The sequence below is a fragment of the Eretmochelys imbricata genome, chromosome 1 (assembly GCF_965152235.1).
Source record: "Eretmochelys imbricata isolate rEreImb1 chromosome 1, rEreImb1.hap1, whole genome shotgun sequence".
In the NCBI taxonomy this organism is placed as follows: domain Eukaryota; kingdom Metazoa; phylum Chordata; order Testudines; family Cheloniidae; genus Eretmochelys; species Eretmochelys imbricata.
Window position 1 is genome coordinate 292,583,811 of NC_135572.1, and position 22,110 is coordinate 292,605,920.

Here is a 22,110-nt window from a genome sequence, read left to right on the forward strand (position 1 = left end):
TGAATACAATCTTACTGGATGCCACAAGGATGCATTACAGCCAGTTATGCCTTCAGAGCAGTGTGCAAAGACCTGCTGGTTGCATCAATTTAATTAGTGGAGTAGTGGATTTCTCTTGTCCCAGATTATTCATAGAAGTTTGCTTTTCCTTTCACAGACTCTGCTGAATTAGTACTAACTGAAGCTAACAGAGTTGGTGGGTGGATAAGAACAATGGAAGAGAGAAAGAAGTGAACGAGGGAAAATCATGCATTGGCTAGAAAAAGAGAGAAAGATTTACACTATACCACCACTTCTCTATATCTAGTTCATTCACTGTAGAAACCCACATGCCTACAATGCTTTTTTGGTAAGCAATGGATTAAAGTTGATAATGCAGGGTCAAATTCCATCCTTATATAAATGTACGGACTCACACAGACTGTTATGGGGCTGCACACATGGAAAAGAAAACAGAATTTGGCACAGAGGTCCAAACCCATTTAAGTCACTGGCAAAACACCCATTCATTTATGTGGTGTCAGAATTGGACCTGCTAAGTATGGTAGATCACCTAAAAAGATCTCAACTAAAAATCTGGAAGAGCACAGTTCATCCAGCACTTTGGTGCCATTTGATACTAAGATGACAACAGATATTAGAACCAGTTCAAAAGCTGTAGCACTAAGTAGTTAAGTATCAGACATAGTCAGCTCCTTACAGGTATCAACCATATTTTGTCTAACTTTTTTATTTTATCTACACATGCAAAGATGATGTCCAGCAACATACCGGCTGAGAGAATCAGTTTGGTACATTTTGTTGTGCCCAGTTTGGCTAGACAACAATTAAACAAATGCACAATTGTGAATACTAAAATGAGCACTTTTTCCTTTGAGCAATAAGATAAAACTCCTACTTACACGGCTGTGTAGAAACATGGATTTTCAGAATCTTTCCACAAAAAGATGACATTTGTGCTAATGTTAGTGGACACAACTAGGAATATTCCTTTTGGGAGCAATTACTTACTGAAAGATTCCAGACGTTAACAAAGCTAATGTGTGGTTTGCAGACCTTTCCTTTACCCTTTATTGACTCAGTCCATACCTTTAGAAAAAGTCGGAACAGAAATCCTTGGCACTGCTTTATGGATGAGCAGAGCAGGCCCAGGTAGCAGTAGTATGTATGAAAGGGTTTTATTTCCCAGGTGAGGTATAGATTTCCTGCAGATTGGCTAGAGTAGAACATCGAGAGGCACCTCTTTCATTTAGGCAATCTTTTTAATAGTATGTCTATGCAAGCATAGAAAAGGTAGGCTCAGATCGGTTGTTGATATGGTTAATAAATGTTGCAGTATTAACCGTAAAGGGAGTCTGAGCTGCTATCTCCCTAAGCTCCAACTTTGCCTTATACCTACACACTGCTGGAGGAAGACCTCAATTATTTGCACTAATGACTCTGACTAACTACCCTTGTGCGTAACTGAATCTTGCAGATTTAGCAAGTAAGTATACAAACACAATAAAAAAGCACGTATGCTGCATCATAAAATGTACTTTGTTCACTTACACTGACATCTGTAGATTCAACTGATTGTAATTTTTAATGTACTGTAGTATGTTACACAAATAAAGCCTTAGTGACTTAGACATCCATGGTACTGATTTGAACATGCACAATACTGTGACTAAATGCAAAATTTTAAAAAGTAGCAGTGTGAACATGTATTACATTTTCACAGAACTCGCTCTCTTGCTCTCTTTTTCAGTGTGTATGTGAAGGACAAGGAGAGTTAATGGGTTATCATCAATGTTGTGTTGACACCCTGCTCTACATCCTCCTCCTCATCAGGCCCAAGTGGAAGTATTTCTCTGCTCTCCCAGCAGCAGACAGACATAAGAATCTAGATGAAATGTAGCAGAGGCTGAAAAATTCAGGAGTGATTCTTGTTGACGGAGGGGGGGAGTGTTGTAAAGAAGAACTAGCCAGCCCTCAAATGAGGGTCTATCAATTGTTTCATATCTTAAATTCTTACTAGAATCCTCTTTGCTCCTGGATTACAAAAGAGCTGTTTTGACTGGATGATAGTCATAGATTAGCCTATAGACAGTCTTTTCTTTAATACAGGCCAGCCATGCCTCTGTTAGCTCAATACCAAATGACTGTAATACATTCTCCATAGAGAAGGAAGCTACAACCAATGCAGTGCGACCAGCTTCCTAACTGGAATTGGTGAGGTCAGCATTCTGCACTGGTTGCATGTTCACTTTGGGGTCAAACTCCAGGAATTCACTGTGGTGTATAACAGTATCACGGTGTTTGCTTTAATGGCTATGGTTTATTCAAAGGCCTACTACATCATGGCATGGCACATGAACTTTGCAGAAACTCTCAGAAGTCAGCCCCAAGGGTGAGCTCACAAAGACAGGGACAGTGATTCTGAAAATCACTCCTGCCAGAAATCCATCTGACCCAGAAACTGACCACATTCAGACAACATGGCAAAATGAGCCTTGCTTCCACTAATGAGAGTTAGCTGCCATTTCCCTGGACAAGTAATCTCATTGCTGGCATTTCCTCTTTTTAATTGTTGGCCTGATACATGTGTAAGATGGAGTATATGCCCCCTGCATTTGGTGAGCCTCTGCTGGTCTAAATTATACAAGGTCTACCCAGCTGATATGGTGATGTCTGTGATGAACAAACAACGTTGCAAAAATCTCCCTTTCCAAAACTGTGCAAGAAGGGGAATCCTGGTCTAGTGTTCAGAGCACTGGGCTGGGATCCAGGGCACCGGGGTTCTAATCTCAGCTCTGCCACTGCCTTGCTGTGTGACCTCAGCCTTCCCTGTGCCCATTTCCCTTCCCACACTTTACTATCTAGACTGTTCACATCACGGTCTGTCTATTACTATGTGTTTATACAGTGCCTAGTACAATGGGGTCCCAAGTGCTACTGTAATACTACTATTAATAAGGCAGCGGCGTGGAAGAGATCAGGCGCGAGTGCAATTTTTAACCGTAAGGGTCAAATTCCATTCTGATATTCTCTTGTGGTTCCCACTAACTTCAATCCCACGGATTTTTGTGGCTCATAGAACTACTAGGAGAGAATTTAACTCTGATGAATGTAGTTGAGTTTTTTAAATCTCTGCCATGGTGGGATCTTCATTTCAACCTTGCAGACAATAAATATATATAAATTTTAGAAACAGCAACAGATTTAGAACCCTTCAATTAATAAAACAGTTTTTTCTTTATGGAAGCCACTAACCCTCTAACTTATGTGATTTGTGTGTTTAGAACCTGGAATTTCTATAGACACGTGTGCAGTTGCTGCTCACTAGTGGCTCTTGCTGGGTGCCTTTCTTTCTACAGACTTCTATGGCGTTTACAAGAGACACTGTTCGTGCTTCTTTGCTAGCATGATTCCTGCTCTTTACACCTAAAAAGAAAATCAGTGAACAAAACCAAACCACAAATACTCCATCAAAATACATTAGTCCCCTCCTATCTAATCTGAACTTCAATCTACATCAGCTAACACCAATGCTGAAGCGGCCAATGTTCATTATTTATGCGCACACCTAAATTCTACAAATTCTCACAGAGCTACTTAGTTAGAGTATCTTTTATTACCACCACTCTGGCAGAGCACGCAGTCACTGTATTAGCTACTGAACTGCCAGCAAGGACTGCGATTGCAAAATCTGTACTTTCTTAATTATAAGAATGTTTCTCCTGAAAATAAGTAGTCATAACATTTAAATGTTCTGTCAAATCCACACCATTCTCTTATCCTGTAATGTCAAAATATATTACTTTTGTGATGTAAATTTGTACTTGTACTTCAATAATTCACTGGACAATTTTTATTATTTGACAAATTTTATTTCGGAACTATAAACACTGTCTAGACTATTATTACAATACACTGCTAAGTTTCCATGTAGCCTGTACATTTTCAGCCTTCTAAAGTTTTTTTTGCATTCTTAACTATTTAGGGCCTGATTTTCATAAACATCATCGCATTTTTGCGGGAGCAATTTTATATCTACGACACCTCAAATTGTGACCCGCAACTAATTTTCAAGCAGTCCTCTTATACATCTACCTACCTGATTACAATGCCAAATCAATGCCTTCATCTTACAGTTGGATCCCTGCAACACTTACGTGAATTTGATTGCAGGCCTGGGGCCTAAGGAGCTAAACGTATAAATGATATCATGCACAAGATCAATCTATAAAATCTGTAATTATTTGTGGGTGCAGAATTGTGCCTGAAAACTGGAGGCCCATTCAGCAATCAGGCTGAACAATTGCTTAAGCACGTCACAGAAATCTTTACTGCTTACCTTCAAAACAATAAATAACTTTCTATTCCTTCTCTTACCTTTGAATGATATTTTAGAAAGCATAAATGCTTTATTTCCACGTGCAAAGTGTGACCTGCTAGGACTGACCTACTTAGCTTATAAACTACCTAAGCAGGAACCTTGTCTTTTTAAGTGTTTTTCAAAACACATTTACTCTGCACCCTATAAATAATAAAAACAGCAGCCGCAATGGCCCAATTCTCCACCACAGTTGCAAGGCTTGGCACAGGTGATTTCTCCACGTTGAATAATTTCTCTGTCTCCACCACAGAGCAGCAGAAGAGCTGCTCTGAAGCCCCTACTGCTGCCCTGAAGCTACAGGAACCCATTCCACAGGGATCCGTGACTGATAGAGCCACATAGCAATTGATCCACCAGGCTTGCCTCCTGCATAGTATCCAGAAGCCATTTCTTCCCTCTCCAGCAGAACCACACCAGTTCCACTGCACCGGGGGTCCTCTGTAGCCAGAGAAGAGAGCAGGATTTTGCTTTTTGAGATTATGGGATACCCCACTTCTAAACTCGGTACGAGTCAAATAAAATAAAATCTGGCTTGAACCCTCAACACAATTCATGATCAAAACCCAAACCACTTTGGAATTGGTTTGTTTACAGTAGCTCACTCTCTTGTTTGCAGCCTTAGCCTTTGTATCTCTCACTCTCCTTTCTTTTCCCAATTCTAAATGCATGATACTTCCTAATCAAAGCCCATTGCTGTACCCTACTCCTGTCCAGAATGAGGAATTTAGCAGGCTGGGCTGCCCAAAATTTTCTTTGAAGTGTAATATTCTCTACCACTTGCAATGAGAGTACCTTTGGTGTTCTTGCTATAGTATTTTTTCTAGTGTCTTGGTATGATTTTCTTAAATAACTGCATCAGGATTAATTGCTTCTGACTCTCAAAGCTTGTTAGATATTGCCACTAAGCATTTGTTTCTCTGCCCATGCGTCTCTGAACTAGCGACCTTGATAAAGCTTTGTAAGGAGTGTAGCAATATTCTAATAACGCAAAACTGATTCCTTGAAGCCACCAGGTCTTTTTCATTTGGTCTCGTTCTTTTCTGCTAGTTTATTTGCCTGTGCATACTTGAGGAAGGACTTTACATGACGTGCTGCAACTGATTTAGCTGAGAGACTTGCTGAAATGAGCCACCTGCAAATATTATTAACTCAGCAGGAATTCCAAAATGAGAAACCTGCACATTGCAATGTGCGATTAGATTGCTACTCCATGTGCTGTGCCACGGCTCACTTTAGAGAACAAGAGAAGTAACCCACTCATAAGGGGTTATCTTTCTCTTTTAATTCAAAGAGATCTGTGCAACTCTTGGGGTGACTGGGAATCTCATGTGGTTTCAGGAGTTCTTTTGTATTCCATTTCTTATATCTATTGCAGATTTTACATTGGGATACATTTCCAAATAAATCCAGTTGGAAGCATTTATGCCTGGCCAGAACAGAATAGCTCAGGTGTGTTCTTGTACTTCTAAACCAGACAGGTATTGTGGATCATGCTTAGCATTTTCAGCCTCATGCTGTGTAGTATGATACCATGTCCGATGCAATGTATCCCATCATGTGTGGCAGTTTCCTCTCTACTGTCCTAATAAGTTTTTATCATTGGAGGTGCTTGGGCCTTTCCTTTTGTCCAAGTATCTAGAATCACGCTCTCTAGCCTTTATCAAGTTGGCTCATTATGGGTTTCTCATCTGAGCCTGTCAAATTTTGTTTGGCAGAGGAGTAGATTTTGAGTCATATTTACTTCAAACTCTTCTTGCAACTCCCAGTTTCACTATTTATAGGTGTTTGTGGAAGCAAGATCTCTATAAGAAACAACTTCACTTATTCATTGTGTTGTACATTTTTACTGTGCTCATCCCTAGCAAAAAAAAAATTCAGAGGAGCTTGCTTTCATTGATCAGTGGAGTTTTTTGAAGGCTGCAGCAGTCCCACAGGCCTATGGGAATTTTAGTTCATTGAATTAATTGTTTCATAATGAAAGAGACAGCTGCCCAGCTTTTAACCCTCTCTTAAAACTCAGAATGAATGAGAATCCTCCAAAATTGAGGTAATGTGCCAGCTCCACCTACAGGCAGACATACTTCAGGCAGACACTATGCAAGCCTACCGAAAGAGCAGTTACAAGGCAACTCAGTCCTTATCTTCAACAGCCCCATTTTTCTTGTTCTGGTTATCTCCTTAGCTGATACAATGGGCAATTGTCCTGAATTAGGTGCCTCCTGTTCAGTCTGGACAAAAGAGCTAGGATGAAGCCAACAAATTCAAATAATATTGATTTTCAATGAGGAAAAGCAAATGGACTAACCCAACGGACCACTTAGTTTACCCTTACTAAGAGATTTCTGAATATTCATTTTTTAATATGCATACATACAGTATTTTGTATATACATGTATATAACACACATATATAGACAAATAGTCTGCTTTAAAAAGACTGACTACATCACTGGCCTCATTTATTGTTCAGTGAAGAGTAAATCATTTACATTTATAACAACAAGCTTGAAATTAATTTATGAAACCTCATCACATTCAAATTCCTCCAGTTTCAGAAGCAATTCATTGCAGAAGTTTTCTGTACACAGACCAGCAAAAACAGGATAAATTGCTTGGTTTCCCCTATGCTCTACTATCAAAATGTTAAAATAAATATTACAAAGGAAGAGAGAAAGGGGACACCAATTTTCACCTCTGGAGACTTCAAGGTTTAAATGCAGCTTCAAGTAAGAGACAACAGGAAAGAGTTTAATGGTGTCACTTAGTCTCTAATGGCCATGCCCTTAACTAGACAGATTTGTTGACAAACCTGGGGAAAAGGGGAGGCAATATCTGTATGCACTATTCCTGCTTTGGAATACTAACAGTTAACACTTTCCATCCAAAATAGAGAGAGAGAGAGAGAGAGAGTGTGAGAGTGTGTGTGTAAAAATAAAAGTAAAATTAGGTCAGAAAACTGGAAACATGAAGCTAACCACAGTGCTCCAAGCAGTAAAATAGTCTGTTTTAGTGGTTTGTATTTTTACGGTGCTTTGTGTGTTAGCCACTTGCTTTCTACACTAATTCTCTCTTTGCGGAAAATGTATTGGTTTCCTCCCTCCCCAGAACTTCTTAAAGAGAAAATCCACTCTGAAAAATTACTGTAAAAAATGACCTTGTGGGCCTCTTTCGATATTTATTTTCTCTCAAGGATTCATAACACAAATATGCTCAGCTTACAGATAAAGAGGCTTTTTCTAGCAGCCAGAGCTTCAAATATCACCTGAGAGCTGAGAGTTAAGCTGAGTTCTTGCCTTCTCATGCAGCACCACCACTAATAAAGGTTCAACAGAGAAACCACTGAATGCATCTGATGAAGTGAGCTGTAGCTCACGAAAGCTTATGCTCAAATAAATTTGTTACTCTAAGGTGCCACAAGTACTCCTTTTCTTTTTGCAAATACAGATTAATACGGCTGCTACTCTGACACCTGTCATTTTCACACTGACACCTATAAAACATAAGTCTTTAAAATATGCTCTCAGTCACACCAGTGCAGTGTCACTGACTTTAATGGGCATGCACGGGTGAATAACAAACTGGAACTTAGTGAGCGATTCCGTTTATGTACAAGGAATAGAATCCTGCTCACATTCTCTCAGTTGTGTTCGTGCTGCAGGATGAATGGGAGTTAAAAAAAAAAATCAAACTTATTTTTGCCTGTAATACACACACAGAGTAGATCTGCTGAGTAAGAAGGTGCCATTTTTACACAGTTGCTTTTCAGAGCAGAACCTCACTTTAAGTTCATGGAAACACCTATTAGGAAATCACCTGTAATAAACTTCCCCATTTCTGGTCTGAATTCCTGAGTTTTTTTTCTCTTTTCCTAAAGCCATTCTCCTTCTCAGTGATGTCTCAGTTGTTAATCTCATTATCTTTTGAAACAGGTCATGATAATGGGTTACTTGCTTCAGCACGTTACTCTAGGCACATTAGTATGCATGCTCTAGGTCAGTTCATCTGTTTCAGTATTTACTTTGAAGCTGCCTAGCTGGAATCTCATTCTGTTTTCTTAGATCTTTGGCTGATTGTCTGCAGCTCATTTTGTTTTCATATCTCATTTCCATCCCTGGTTAAACATAAAATGTTGTTGTAAAAGTCAATTAATAGCAACTTGGATGCCATTTAATGGATAAAATTAAAGCTGTTCCCTTTGCCTGCCCCCCCCCACATGCTAACTGCTGAGAAGTGGTAAAAGACCCTATTCTTTTCACCTGCCCTCATGTAGACTCCCACATCCTGATCCTACATGTTATTAATGTGTGTGTGAAAGATTTTTCCCTGTATGGGAGATCACAAAGCAAATTTTAGGAGCTGCAGAGTGTGGTATTGGTCTTCTTGTTGCTGTGTCCTCATACTGCTTCCCACCACACCCGTACAGATGCGACTACTCGATCATGGCACTATGGCATGTCACTGGAAGAGCATTCTTGCTCAAGCAGCTGGTATCAGAGGAAATGGTTCATATTTTGAGGCTCTCTGCCACAGTCTTAGGTATTGAGGCCAGTGATGTAGCCTCACTTAATGATCAAGTGTCTAGACTGGCCAACTCTAGTGTGGAGTCGATTAAGGCAACACCATATAATCAAGGGGTGATCTGCACTGGGTGATATGCACTCAACTAGTGGGAGCCGGAGCACATCATCTGCAGGTTCGTTCTTTATTCTTGTTTGTCATAACTGAGCCCTTGGTGACAATTTTAGGAGTTTAATGATGGCAAGAAAACTTTGTTGTGACTTCAGTTGACTCAATATTGGTGTTATATCGTACTACCACTTTCCCATTTCTTATTACTGTGATGCTACAAAACAAAAGGAAGACATCAATGACGAGAACTTGCATCCAAGCCTGGACACCAAGAGTCCTCCTTGAGACTAGTGCTATCTGTTCTCTCCATAAACGTTGAAGGACTGACAGCTTCTAAAGAGGCAATGATTGCTAAATGGTATTGGTGATTCACTAGGCACTCTTCCCCCTCACGTGTCATCTTTCACAAGAGGATTAAAGCCAAAGTCCTGATCTTTTGTGGCCATTAAAATCCCATTACATAGCTCACAGGAATGCAGGTGTTATTTCCAGTTGTCTGGCTAAATTCTAACTTGGGCATTTACGTTCTGCCTATTTAAAAGTTCTCTTGTAGGTTCAACTGCATATGGAATTTTTAGATATTGGAAATATTCATGTTTGTTGAGTTATCTGAAGAATGTGGTTTACAAAATTATTTATAGTATTTGTTTTATAAGGATAGAAAATGAAGGGTACAATAAATTAAAACCAAACTATAAAATGTATCAAATCATCTCGTTATTAAACATGCCCTAGGGGGAGTATCAGCTAAACACATTCATTCTAAATTCATTAGTCCATCATATACTATATTATATTGCACACCTTCAAAACAGATCAGAAAGAGGGAGACAGACAGTGGTGCCACTAAGGGCCACATCAGCTCCCATATACAGACAGCTCCCATTTAGGAGAACTTAGAGCTGCACGCACAAACAAAGGAAGACATTTTCCCTAAAAATGTCTTAGTTGCTTTGTTTCCAGAACCTGGAACAGGAATAATCAATGTTAACTAAACGTTGAGATTAGGTGGTACAATATAGGAATATTAGTGTTACAAAGCATCCAGTGACCATATGCTTGTTCCCACTCCTATTAAAGACAATGAAAAAATATCAGTGACTTCAATAGGAGCCATATAAGGCCTTGTAATTGTAATACCACAGTCGTCATCTGAAAACTGAAGAATACATTTTAGAAGCCATTAGACAACCCTTCATTTTAGTAACCAAAGAGAAACATAAATCAGGGAAAAGATGCAGCGATTGACTCACAGTAGCTAGTTTCTGAACTTCTTCATCAGATGCTCCCAGTGAGGCCAGTCCTATTTCTTGTGAAAACTGGGCAAACTTGGGATCAGCAAGTAGAGGCACATGCCCCAGGAGTTCATGGCACGTATCTCTGACAGGAATTAGAAGGAGAAGAGAATGTTACACATATAGAAATAGCATTAGCTAATATATTATCACTGAGAGCAGTTTGATACAAGCCATTCTATGCACAGTTACTGCCCCTCAAATGTATATGTACCATTAATATTTTACAGTTAAATATTTCTATTGCAGTACCAACACACTCAAATGTATACAACTCTATAGAGATGAATGCATTTGCTTTTACAAATAAATTGACTACGTTATTCATTATATTACCATCGCACCTCAGAGCCCCAGTCATGGACCAGGTTCCCATTGTGCTAGGCACTGTACAAACAGAGAAAAGACATCCCCCGCCCCAAAGAGCTTAAAATCCAAGTGTCGATTATCCTCACTTGCCCCTTAACCTCACCAATTGTTATATAGTTGTCAGTAAGGGTCTGAGCACTGTGTAACTCGGCCAAGAGGGCAGCAAAGACCTAACTGCCCAAGAGAAAAGAAAATCAAGCCCATTCACTGATACAATTTTCACCATTTCTCCCCAAGTGGAGTGAACCTGGCACTACAAAAATAAAAAAAGTCTCAACTCTCTTGGATTCAAGCTCTCGAGCACTGTGTTTTGTTATCTGAGGTTGAAAAATATGGTTGTGAAATTGTCCTGTTTCTGTTTGTATCCTCTTGCTGGGCACAAGTGATTGAACATCTCCCGCCCCGCCACCCCCCAAGATCCCCTATTGAAGTTTAGACCATAAACATAATGGGCCAGATCTGCAGCCTGCTTTGTGCCACTAGTGGCATAAACCTATCTTAACTGGCCATTTGAGGATTCCCCACAGTTAGGGAATCTTCAGGTGGTACAGAACTGCCATCACAGCTCCCACAGCACCTCCTGTCTCAGCTGCTGCACAGGAGGTCCCTGCACCTAGATGATCCTCAGCTGCTGAAATAGCTTCAGGCTGCTCTGTTTTGTGATGGGAAGTGTACTGGCACTGGGTTGGCTCCAGGATTAGGGGCTTAAAGACACTTTTGCGCCCTTCTTCAGTTTTGCACGGAACACAGCTTAGCCAAAGCAGAGAATCTAGCCCGTTTCAAAAAAGCTTGGTATCTGCTCAGCCATGGATCTTTTGCAGTCCACAACTGGAAGTACAATATTAGTCACCACAAAACGCAGTCACATATTCACAAATAAAGAGAGTATGTACAGCATCTAAAAAAGCTCTTATACTGAACATTCTCATAACTGTGTATTTGTTTCCAACAAAATAATGGACCTGGTGTAGTAAAGTTCGATTTAAAATCTAATCTGACATTTCCTTTCCTTTTGTCTCTTTAAAAAGGTTTCTTTTTTTAGTGTAGCTGTAAAGAAATGTTTTAAAGGCAGTGAGAGAACGTCAGGTTTTTATTTTCTATCCAAAATCATCCCATTTGTCTTTTATAAGGTATGTTTTGTGCTGAATGACACAGAATCTGACATTTCAGATAAATCACAAAAAGAAAAAAATAACTCTCTATTTAATTTAAAGGCTCCTATTCGTAAGCACTATTCTTCACTCAGAAATATGTGGTGTCTGTCCCTAGGTAGAAAGCAGTTCCTGCTTTCACACAAAATAATGTTAACATTTTTGTTCCTCTCTCCCCTCCCCCCCGGCCGCACCTCCACCCCAAGAGTTCACTGATTCAGTTGCATTTTGTGGCCTGTTATCCCAGATGTCCTCAGTCATAACAGCGTAATGCAGTATTGGCTAGACAAGCTGTATTCACACTGCCCCACTCACTGTTGCTCCTAGTGAGACAATCATAGGTCTCTAGTTACGTAATGCTATCCACGTACATGCCTGGCTAGTTATATGATACGAAAGAATTAGGCAATCTCACTTTCCTTATGTCTATTTTATCTGTATACACTTTCCTATGATAACAGGAAAATATGCCAGGGGTATTACGAATATAGTTGCAGCTTTACTCCCCAACATTCATAGCCTGGTCTGAGCATTCACTGCTCGCAAAACCAGACTAGTGATGTCTCCTGGCCAACTGAACAATGTTCCAGAAAAGCCTTGCACTGAGTATTGCCTTGAAAAGTTACTTTCTTCTAAGCACTACAGCTATCTCTGCAGAAGAAACTGGCAAATTGGGGAGCTGAACATGAACTAATCTGATTTCTAGATTACCACCGGGTCAGGTGAACTCTATGCAGGGAATATGGATGCACTCAGTCTGTTGGATCATATTAAAGAAGTTCTGTATTAAAATCACAAATGAGTTTGATTCCCCATAGTTCAAATTCCAGGGTATTACTAATTAAGAGGTCTCTTGGTTTTTGGTACTGTTTCTCTCCCTCTATGTGTGAAACTTGCAAGCTGCTAACTGTGTTAGTACATTCTAAGACAGAGTCTGTTCTCAAAGCAATTCACAGAGAGAGAGACTCAAAACAATACTCTAACAACAGAAACAGCACCCAGAGACTCCCCGCCCTTTTGTTGTATTAACAATTGTGATTAAAATAGAGATAGAGGATGTATGTGGATGGATGCTTGGTGTGGATAATAACTGAATGATCAGGGAGGTGCCAGCCTAAGAATCCAGTGTCCATCAGCTGAAGAAGGCGTCAAGTGGAAATAACCAGAGGACCCCCCGGAGGGCAGACTGGAATCCACCCAACAGCCTCAAGAATGGGAGAACCAAAGAACAAGATAACATCTTGGAGCCGTCAGGAATGTGCTATCTGCTGATTGATTCAGCAACAGCATGAAGCAGCAATTCCCATAGACTGGCATAGGAAGAAATTCCTATAAAAATAGACTCTAAAAAGTGAGAACTTTGGGGGGGGGGGTCTGATTCTGCAAACCAACTTCCAGGAGCATCAGATGAGCATCTGACAAGGCCCTGCTCCCTCCTCATGTCCAGGCCACCTTGCCAGTGGCTTGGCATGAGCAACTCTAAGGCTGGTAACTATGATAACAACCTTGCAGAACCTGTGTGTTTGTGTGTGTGTGTGTGTGTGTGTGTGTGTGAATAAATATGAGATTGAATGGAATGTTATAACTATAACTAACTGCTTACTAGGATTCTTTCTGTATTCACAATAAATGTGGTATTTTGCCTTTTTCCCTTTAATAAGATCCTGCTGGTTTTTATTTTATTGGTACAACATTTTGGTGGAGAATTGCGAAAGGGGGAATATTGGTAAAAAAAACCCTCAGTTATTGTAAATATTGGTGTGCACACCGCCAGCTCTAGTGAGCTAGGCATTTCTATTAGGTTAAACCAGACCTGCTGGCCTCCGGGAAGGTAGCAGGGGACCTGCTGGCCTCCGAGAAGGTAGCAGGAAAAACAGATTAAACCAGACCTGCTGGCCTCCGAGAAGGTAGCAGGGGACCTGCTGGCCTCCGAGAAGGTAGCAGGAAAAACAGATTAAACCAGACCTGCTGGCCTCCGAGAAGGTAGCAGAGGACCTGCTGGCCTCCGAGAAGGTAGCAGGGAAAACAGATTAAACTAGACCTGCTGGCCTCCGGGAAGGTAGCAGTGGACCTGCTGGCCTCCGGGAAGGTAGCAGGGGACCTGCTGGCCTCCGAGAAGGTAGCAGGGGACCTGCTGGCCTCCGAGAAGGTAGCAGGGGACCTGCTGGCCTCCGAGAAGGTAGCAGGGGACCTGCTGGCCTCCGAGAAGGTAGCAGGGAAGAACAGGTTAACCGGACCTGCTGGCCTCCGAGAAGGTAGCAGGGAAGAACAGGTTAACCGGACCTGCTGGCCTCCGAGAAGGTAGCAGGGAGAAATAGGTTAACTGGACCTGCTGGCCTCTGGGAAGGTAGCAGGGGACCTGCTGGCCTCCGAGAAGGTAGCAGGAAAGAACAGGTTAACCGGACCTGCTGGCCTCCGAGAAGGTAGCAGGGAGAAATAGGTTAACCGGACCTGCTGGCCTCCGAGAAGGTAGCAGGGAGAAATAGGTTAACCGGACCTGCTGGCCTCCGAGAAGGTAGCAGGGAGAAATAGGTTAACCGGACCTGCTGGCCTCCGAGAAGGTAGCAGGGGACCTGCTGGCCTCCGGGAAGGTAGCAGGGGAAAAACGCATACTTTAAGCTATGATTTCAGAATCTAGGCTGTGTCACTTGCTAAGTAATACCAGCAGTGACAAAGAGATTGAAATATCCATGTTAAGATGTTTAAAAGAAAACAGGGTAAGCCAGTACCAGAGGGAAGAATGGAGTCAGAAGGAACTCCAATCTCACCTTTTGTTAAAGAAATTACACCTTTTAAACAAATCCTTCAAAAATTTGGGCACAGTCCTTGGACTAAACAAGCCCTAGCTGATGTCTGCACTATTTCGGACCTAGAGGATAGATTGGCTCAGTATATCCTCATATACAAACCTTCTAGTGCTGCCAAAAGAGATGCAGCAGCAATTTGGTTGTTGTGGGAGGCATGTAAGGATTCTTCCCTCCGCTTGTCCTCATGTAAAGAGGAAAAGGCACAAACGGAAAAGGGAGCAGACAATTGGAAGGTGCTGGTTACAAATACCCAAAGCCAGCTGAAAATAGTGAAAGAGGCACTCCAGGAATACAAAAAGAGTGAAAAAGTTAACTCTGCAGAGGCTGGAGGGAATTAAGCAGTTAAACGTGTACGTATCTGTCTGTGTGTGTGTAAATATGTAAAGTTCTAAGGACCAGTTAGTTTTGTTTTTGTTTTAAATAATGCCACTAAAAATCCATTTGACTCTTTAATTCAAAGTTGCAAAACTGACAGACCTTTTTGCTAGACACAGGTAATTAGTGTTGTTTGGCTTTGGGATTTGGCATTTAACCCTTAAAAGGTAACTCAATGCTTTACAAAATTTAAAATGTTTTTAAGTTGTGGCTGCAGCAGGGCAGTCAAAATCAGGAGAATATAAAAAAAAAAATTTTGGATTCTTTTTGTTTGTTTGTTTTTTGTTTGTTTGTTTTTGTAATAGCAGATGAGAGTTGTAGTAAAAAAAAATTAAAAAAAAAAGACAGTGCCTCTCTGAAGCAACAGCAGGGGTGAGGTGCACAAAACAAAAAGAAGCAATGTTAGAAACACTGAGTCTTAAAATGGCTCTGAGTAATCAGACTGTCACTTTGATAAAGGTGCATGAAAACTCTGTAAGCAAAAAAAAAAGAAATAGTGACACCTTATGTAAAAATGGATCTGGATAATGTTATAGAAGTTAAACTATGGAAGGAATGTGCATTTGCCCCAGAACATGTGCAGGGTATATTGTAGAAGGGGCAAAAGAAATGCAAACATACCATGCTACTTAATTAAAATGCTATTAGGGCTCCAAAGGGAGCCACAATAGGTTGGGTTTTCTTTTTCAGATTGCTGTGTGTTTTGGAAGCAGAAGTTAAAAGTAATCAAAACTCTGGTGAAAGTTGATTATGTCCCTTTTAAGATAGACTCTCTGAGCTGCTGATGGCTTTAAATCCAAAAGCAGGAAGTTTCTGTGAAAATGCAAATTACCTAAATGATGAAGGAAAGAACTAGCAGCACGAAGGAGCTGCAGATAAAGGACATACCTGGTCAGCAAACAAATTGCCTAAATAAAAGGCATGGGATAACAAGATAATTTTAATAAATTTAATGATAATAAGTATCCCTGTAACAACGTATAGTCTGTATGATTTTTGGAAAAATCCTTTAAGGTCGTATGGTAATGATGCTTCTCAGTTATTACCTGTAAATAAAACTTAAAGCTTAACACAGCAGGAAAAACATTATAAACTTGGTCTGCTGTATAAGAAGGAAAACTCAGGGATTTAATGACTAAACAGTGGGATAATTTCCCCATAACCCTTAAAAGATAAAAGCCATAGAAACCTGGCCTGCCTATAGAACAAAAACAGGAAAATATGGGGGCAATTTCTCTGTTTTGCCTGCAATCAGCAAGGGTATTTGTAAAAGAAATATTTAAGCAATAATCTGTCACCCCAAAAGGGGTAGAAACATGTTCTTTTTGTCTTTCAGAAAATCAGGAAAAGCTGATGCCAGCTGAAAAGCAACCCAATACCATGAATCTACTGTCACAATAGAAATTGTGTTCTGTGTTCTATGTTTTGTCTTGTGTTTTGTCTTGTTGCTAGCACTGTTGTGTGTTTAAAAAAAAAAAAAAAAATACTGAAGACCTGCAAGAACTTAAAAATAAATTAAGCTTTCTGTCCCAGCTACAGGACAGCCTGATACAAAAACAAGTACATGCCAATGTAGACTTGGTCCAAATTGGTCTGGGTAACCTAAAAGGCCAATGGAATCTTTAGTAATGGCTTAATACTACCACATGGCTTATCCATAAGAAAAAAAAAATATTAGAAATAGGAAACTACACAGCCATAGCTATGGGAAGCACTGAAATGCAGATACTTGCACTAGCTACTTTGGAACACAAAATGTTCTGGGTCATATTGGGAAATATTAAGGGTTTGATGCATTTGTTAAAAAAGAAAGAGATCATTGTTTGACACTTATCAATATGAATGGATGCAATATGTTTCCAGTATTGTAAACCAGATTTGTTAATGGGAGAAATTGTTGTCAAAATTGCACACCAACAGTCCCTGGAGGCAAAGGTATTGAAGGTTAACCCACTCCCCATATTACACATGGGATCCTTCTGGCTACCCTGGACCTTGACCCAGTGGGCTGGGGAGGGAGGGAAGCTATTGGACACTAGAGGTTGTACTGAATGGACTCCTCAAAAGTGGGTGTGCCTCACCTTGCCTGTTGCCCCAGAACCTTGTAGTAAAGATACATCACTAGGATCATGTATGTGGCATGAATTGGAATCACAAACTCAAATTGCCTCACAGTACCTTCTCTTGAATAGGCTACATAGAAAGTGACACTGACGATTATAAATCTTAGTGTCAAAAGGGGGATTATGTTGGATCATATTAAAGAAGTTCTGTATTAAAATCACAAATGAGTTTGATTCCCCATAGTTCAAATTCCAGGGTATTACTAATTAAGAGGTCTCTTGGTTTTTGGTACTGTTTCTCTCCCTCTATGTGTGAAACTTGCAAGCTGCTAACTGTGTTAGTACATTCTAAGACAGAGTCTGTTCTCAAAGCAATTCACAGAGAGAGAGACTCAAAACAATACTCTAACAACAGAAACAGCACCCAGAGACTCCCCGCCCTTTTGTTGTATTAACAATTGTGATTAAAATAGAGATAGAGGATGTATGTGGATGGATGCTTGGTGTGGATAATAACTGAATGATCAGGGAGGTGCCAGCCTAAGAATCCAGTGTCCATCAGCTGAAGAAGGCGTCAAGTGGAAATAACCAGAGGACCCCCCCGGAGGGCAGACTGGAATCCACCCAACAGCCTCAAGAATGGGAGAACCAAAGAACAAGATAACATCTTGGAGCCGTCAGGAATGTGCTATCTGCTGATTGATTCAGCAACAGCATGAAGCAGCAATTCCCATAGACTGGCATAGGAAGAAATTCCTATAAAAATAGACTCTAAAAAGTGAGAACTTTGGGGTCTGATTCTGCAAACCAACTTCCAGGAGCATCAGATGAGCATCTGACAAGGCCCTGCTCCCTCCTCATGTCCAGGCCACCTTGCCAGTGGCTTGGCATGAGCAACTCTAAGGCTGGTAACTATGATAACAACCTTGCAGAACCTGTGTGTGTGTGTGTGTGTGTGTGTGTGTGAGAGCAACTCTAAGGCTGGTAACTATGATAACAACCTTGCAGAACCTGTGTGTGTGTGTGTGGCATGAGCAACTCTAAGGCTGGTAACTATGATAACAACCTTGCAGAACGTGTGTGTGTGTGTGTGTGTGTGTGTGTGTGTGTGTGTGTGTGTGTGTGTGTGTGTGTGTGTGTGTGTGTGTGTGTGTGTGTGTGTGAATGAATGTGTGAATAAATATGAGATTGAATGGAATGTTATAACTATAATTAACTGCTTACTAGGATTCTTTCTGTATTCACAATAAATGTGGTATTTTGCCTTTTTCCCTTTAATAAGATCCTGCTGGTTTTTATTTTATTGGTACAACAAGTCCACAATGACAGCCCACCATTTCTCCTCTACAAATACAAAACACATATGATATAGCTGACCAAAAGCAGTAGGAGACATTGGAAGAGTCTCAGAGTAACAGCCGTGTTAGTCTGTATTCGCAGAAAGAAAAGGAGTACTTGTGGCACCTTAGAGACTAACGAATTTATTTGAGCATGAGCTTTCGTGAGCTACAGCTCACTTCATCAGATGCATACCGTGGAAACTGCAGCAGACTCTATATATACACAGAGAATATGAAACAATACCTCCTCCCACCCCACTGTCCTGCTGGTAATAGCTTATCTAAAAGCCATTTCCAGCACAAATCCAGGTTTTCTCACCCTCCACCCCCCCACACAAATTCACTCTCCTGCTGGTGATAGCCCATCCAAAGTGACAACTCTTTACACAATGTGCATGATAATGAAGTTAGGCCATTTCCTGCACAAATCCAGGTTCTCTCACTCCCTCACCCCCCTCCAAAAACCCACCCCCATACACACACAAACTCACTCTCCTGCTGGTAATAGCTCATCCAAACTGGCCACTCTCCAAGTTTAAATCCAAGTTAAACCAGAACATCGGGGGGGGGGTAGGAAAAAACAAGAGGAAATAGGCTACCTTGCATAATGACTTAGCCACTCCCAGTCTCTATTTAAGCCTAAATTAATAGTATCCAATTTGCAAATGAATTCCAATTCAGCAGTTTCTCGCTGGAGTCTGGATTTGAAGTTTTTTTGTTTTAAGATAGCGACCTTCATGTCTGTGATTGCGTGACCAGAGAGATTGAAGTGTTCTCCGACTGGTTTATGAATGTTATAATTCTTGACATCTGATTTGTGTCCATTTATTCTTTTACGTAGAGACTGTCCAGTTTGACCAATGTACATGGCAGAGGGGCATTGCTGGCACATGATGGCATAAATCACATTGGTGGATGTGCAGGTGAACGAGCCTCTGATAGTGTGGCTGATGTTATTAGGCCCTGTGATGGTGTCCCCTGAATAGATATGTGGGCACAATTGGCAACGGGCTTTGTTGCAAGGATAAGTTCCTGGGTTAGTGGTTCTGTTGTGTGGTATGTGGTTGTTGGTGAGTATTTGCTTCAGGTTGCGGGACTGTCTGTAGGCAAGGACTGGCCTGTCTCCCAAGATTTGTGAGAGTGTTGGGTCATCCTTTAGGATAGGTTGTAGATCCTTAATAATGCGTTGGAGGGGTTTTAGTTGGGGGCTGAAGGTGACGGCTAGTGGCGTTCTGTTATTTTCTTTGTTAGGCCTGTCCTGTAGTAGGTAACTTCTGGGAACTCTTCTGGCTCTATCAATCTGTTTCTTTACTTCCGCAGGTGGGTACTGTAGTTGTAAGAAAGCTTGACAGAGATCTTGTAGGTGTTTGTCTCTGTCTGAGGGGTTGGAGCAAATGCGGTTGTATCGCAGAGCTTGGCTGTAGACGATGGATCGTGTGGTGTGGTCAGGGTGAAAGCTGGAGGCATGTAGGTAGGAATAGCGGTCAGTAGGTTTCCGGTATAGGGTGGTGTTTATGTGACCATTGTTTATTAGCACTGTAGTGTCCAGGAAGTGGATCTCTTGTATGGACTGGACCAGGCTGAGGTTGATGGTGGGATGGAAATTGTTGAAATCATGGTGGAATTCCTCAAGGGCTTCTTTTCCATGGGTCCAGATGATGAAGATGTCATCAATATAGCGCAAGTAGAGTAGGGGCTTTAGGGGACGAGAGCTGAGGAAGCGTTGTTCTAAATCAGCCATAAAAATGTTGGCATACTGTGGGGCCATGCGGGTACCCATAGCAGTGCCGCTGATCTGAAGGTATACATTGTCCCCAAATGTGAAATAGTTATGGGTAAGGACAAAGTCACAAAGTTCAGCCACCAGGTTAGCCGTGACATTATCGGGGATAGTGTTCCTGACGGCTTGTAGTCCATCTTTGTGTGGAATGTTGGTGTAGAGGGCTTCTACATCCATAGTGGCCAGGATGGTGTTATCAGGAAGATCACCGATGGATTGAAGTTTCCTCAGGAAGTCAGTGGTGTCTCGAAGGTAGCTGCAGAACCACTAACCCAGGAACTTATCCTTGCAACAAAGCCCGTTGCCAATTGTGCCCACATATCTATTCAGGGGACACCATCACAGGGCCTAATAACATCAGCCACACTATCAGAGGCTCGTTCACCTGCACATCCACCAATGTGATTTATGCCATCATGTGCCAGCAATGCCCCTCTGCCATGTACATTGGTCAAACTGGACAGTCTCTACGTAAAAGAATAAATGGACACAAATCAGATGTCAAGAATTATAACATTCATAAACCAGTCGGAGAACACTTCAATCTCTCTGGTCACGCAATCACAGACATGAAGGTCGCTATCTTAAAACAAAAAAACTTCAAATCCAGACTCCAGCGAGAAACTGCTGAATTGGAATTCATTTGCAAATTGGATACTATTAATTTAGGCTTAAATAGAGACTGGGAGTGGCTAAGTCATTATGCAAGGTAGCCTATTTCCTCTTGTTTTTTCCTACCCCCCCCCCCGATGTTCTGGTTTAACTTGGATTTAAACTTGGAGAGTGGCCAGTTTGGATGAGCTATTACCAGCAGGAGAGTGAGTTTGTGTGTGTATGGGGGTGGGTTTTTGGAGGGGGGTGAGGGAGTGAGAGAACCTGGATTTGTGCAGGAAATGGCCTAACTTCATTATCATGCACATTGTGTAAAGAGTTGTCACTTTGGATGGGCTATCACCAGCAGGAGAGTGAATTTGTGTGGGGGGGTGGAGGGTGAGAAAACCTGGATTTGTGCTGGAAATGGCTTTTAGATAAGCTATTACCAGCAGGACAGTGGGGTGGGAGGAGGTATTGTTTCATATTCTCTGTGTATATATAGAGTCTGCTGCAGTTTCCACGGTATGCATCTGATGAAGTGAGCTGTAGCTCACGAAAGCTCATGCTCAAATAAATTCGTTAGTCTCTAAGGTGCCACAAGTACTCCTTTTCTTATTGGAAGAGTCGTTACCCTAATGTAAACATGAGGTAAAGCAGAAATACACAATGAAGAGAATTCCAGGTCTGAGATGCACAGTTACTCATGCTTCCCCAATGGCAGAACAGTCACTTCTTTAGCAATCCTAATCTCCCTCTGTTTCCTACGATATCCCAGGTCAGCATGATTAAAGCACCAAAGTCTGACCACCTCATTTCCCAGAAGACAGCTGCAGCATGAACAAGCGAACAATGAGGGATGGAAGAGGTAATGGAATACACAGAAGCAACCATCAGGATCGAGACCCTTACTATTTCTAGAGTCAGGAACAGACTATCAGATCCAGTGGGAGGCCATGAAAACAGCCAGAGGCACAAATGGACAGACCCAACAGGAATCTCTGAAACTCAATGTCCAGGAGAGAGCGCTTCAGAAGGAAAACAATATCCCACAGTACCTCTTATTGAAAAGAAGGACTTCAGTGCTAAGCTCCCTAGAAGGTCACCCGGCACCCATTTTTCCCCCTCAACTAATGCAAACTGCCTGCAAAGGATGCACCGATGCAAACCAATAGAGGTGATGCAACCATTTGCTGAAGCATTGTGTCCCAAAGTAAGTGCTGAACTAATTCCATCTAGGGGTCAAAGTGCTATGCCTTAAAGAAGGCTCCAAATCATCATAATCTTTCAAAGGTGCCAGTGAAGCAGAGCCCAAAAGCAAAGCCTGCTC

The 22,110-nt window shown here is 41.4% G+C and overlaps 1 protein-coding gene across 1 annotated transcript in view; it reads right to left on the bottom strand.

The window, feature by feature from the left end:
• TPH2 (tryptophan hydroxylase 2) overlaps positions 1-22,110 on the bottom strand; it is a 79,682-nt gene that overhangs the window by 23,187 nt on the left and 34,385 nt on the right. Inside the window, exon 8 of the mRNA XM_077807738.1 lies at positions 10,263-10,389. Within this exon, the coding sequence (XP_077663864.1) occupies positions 10,263-10,389 (127 nt within the window). The remainder of the gene's footprint in view (positions 1-10,262; positions 10,390-22,110) is intronic.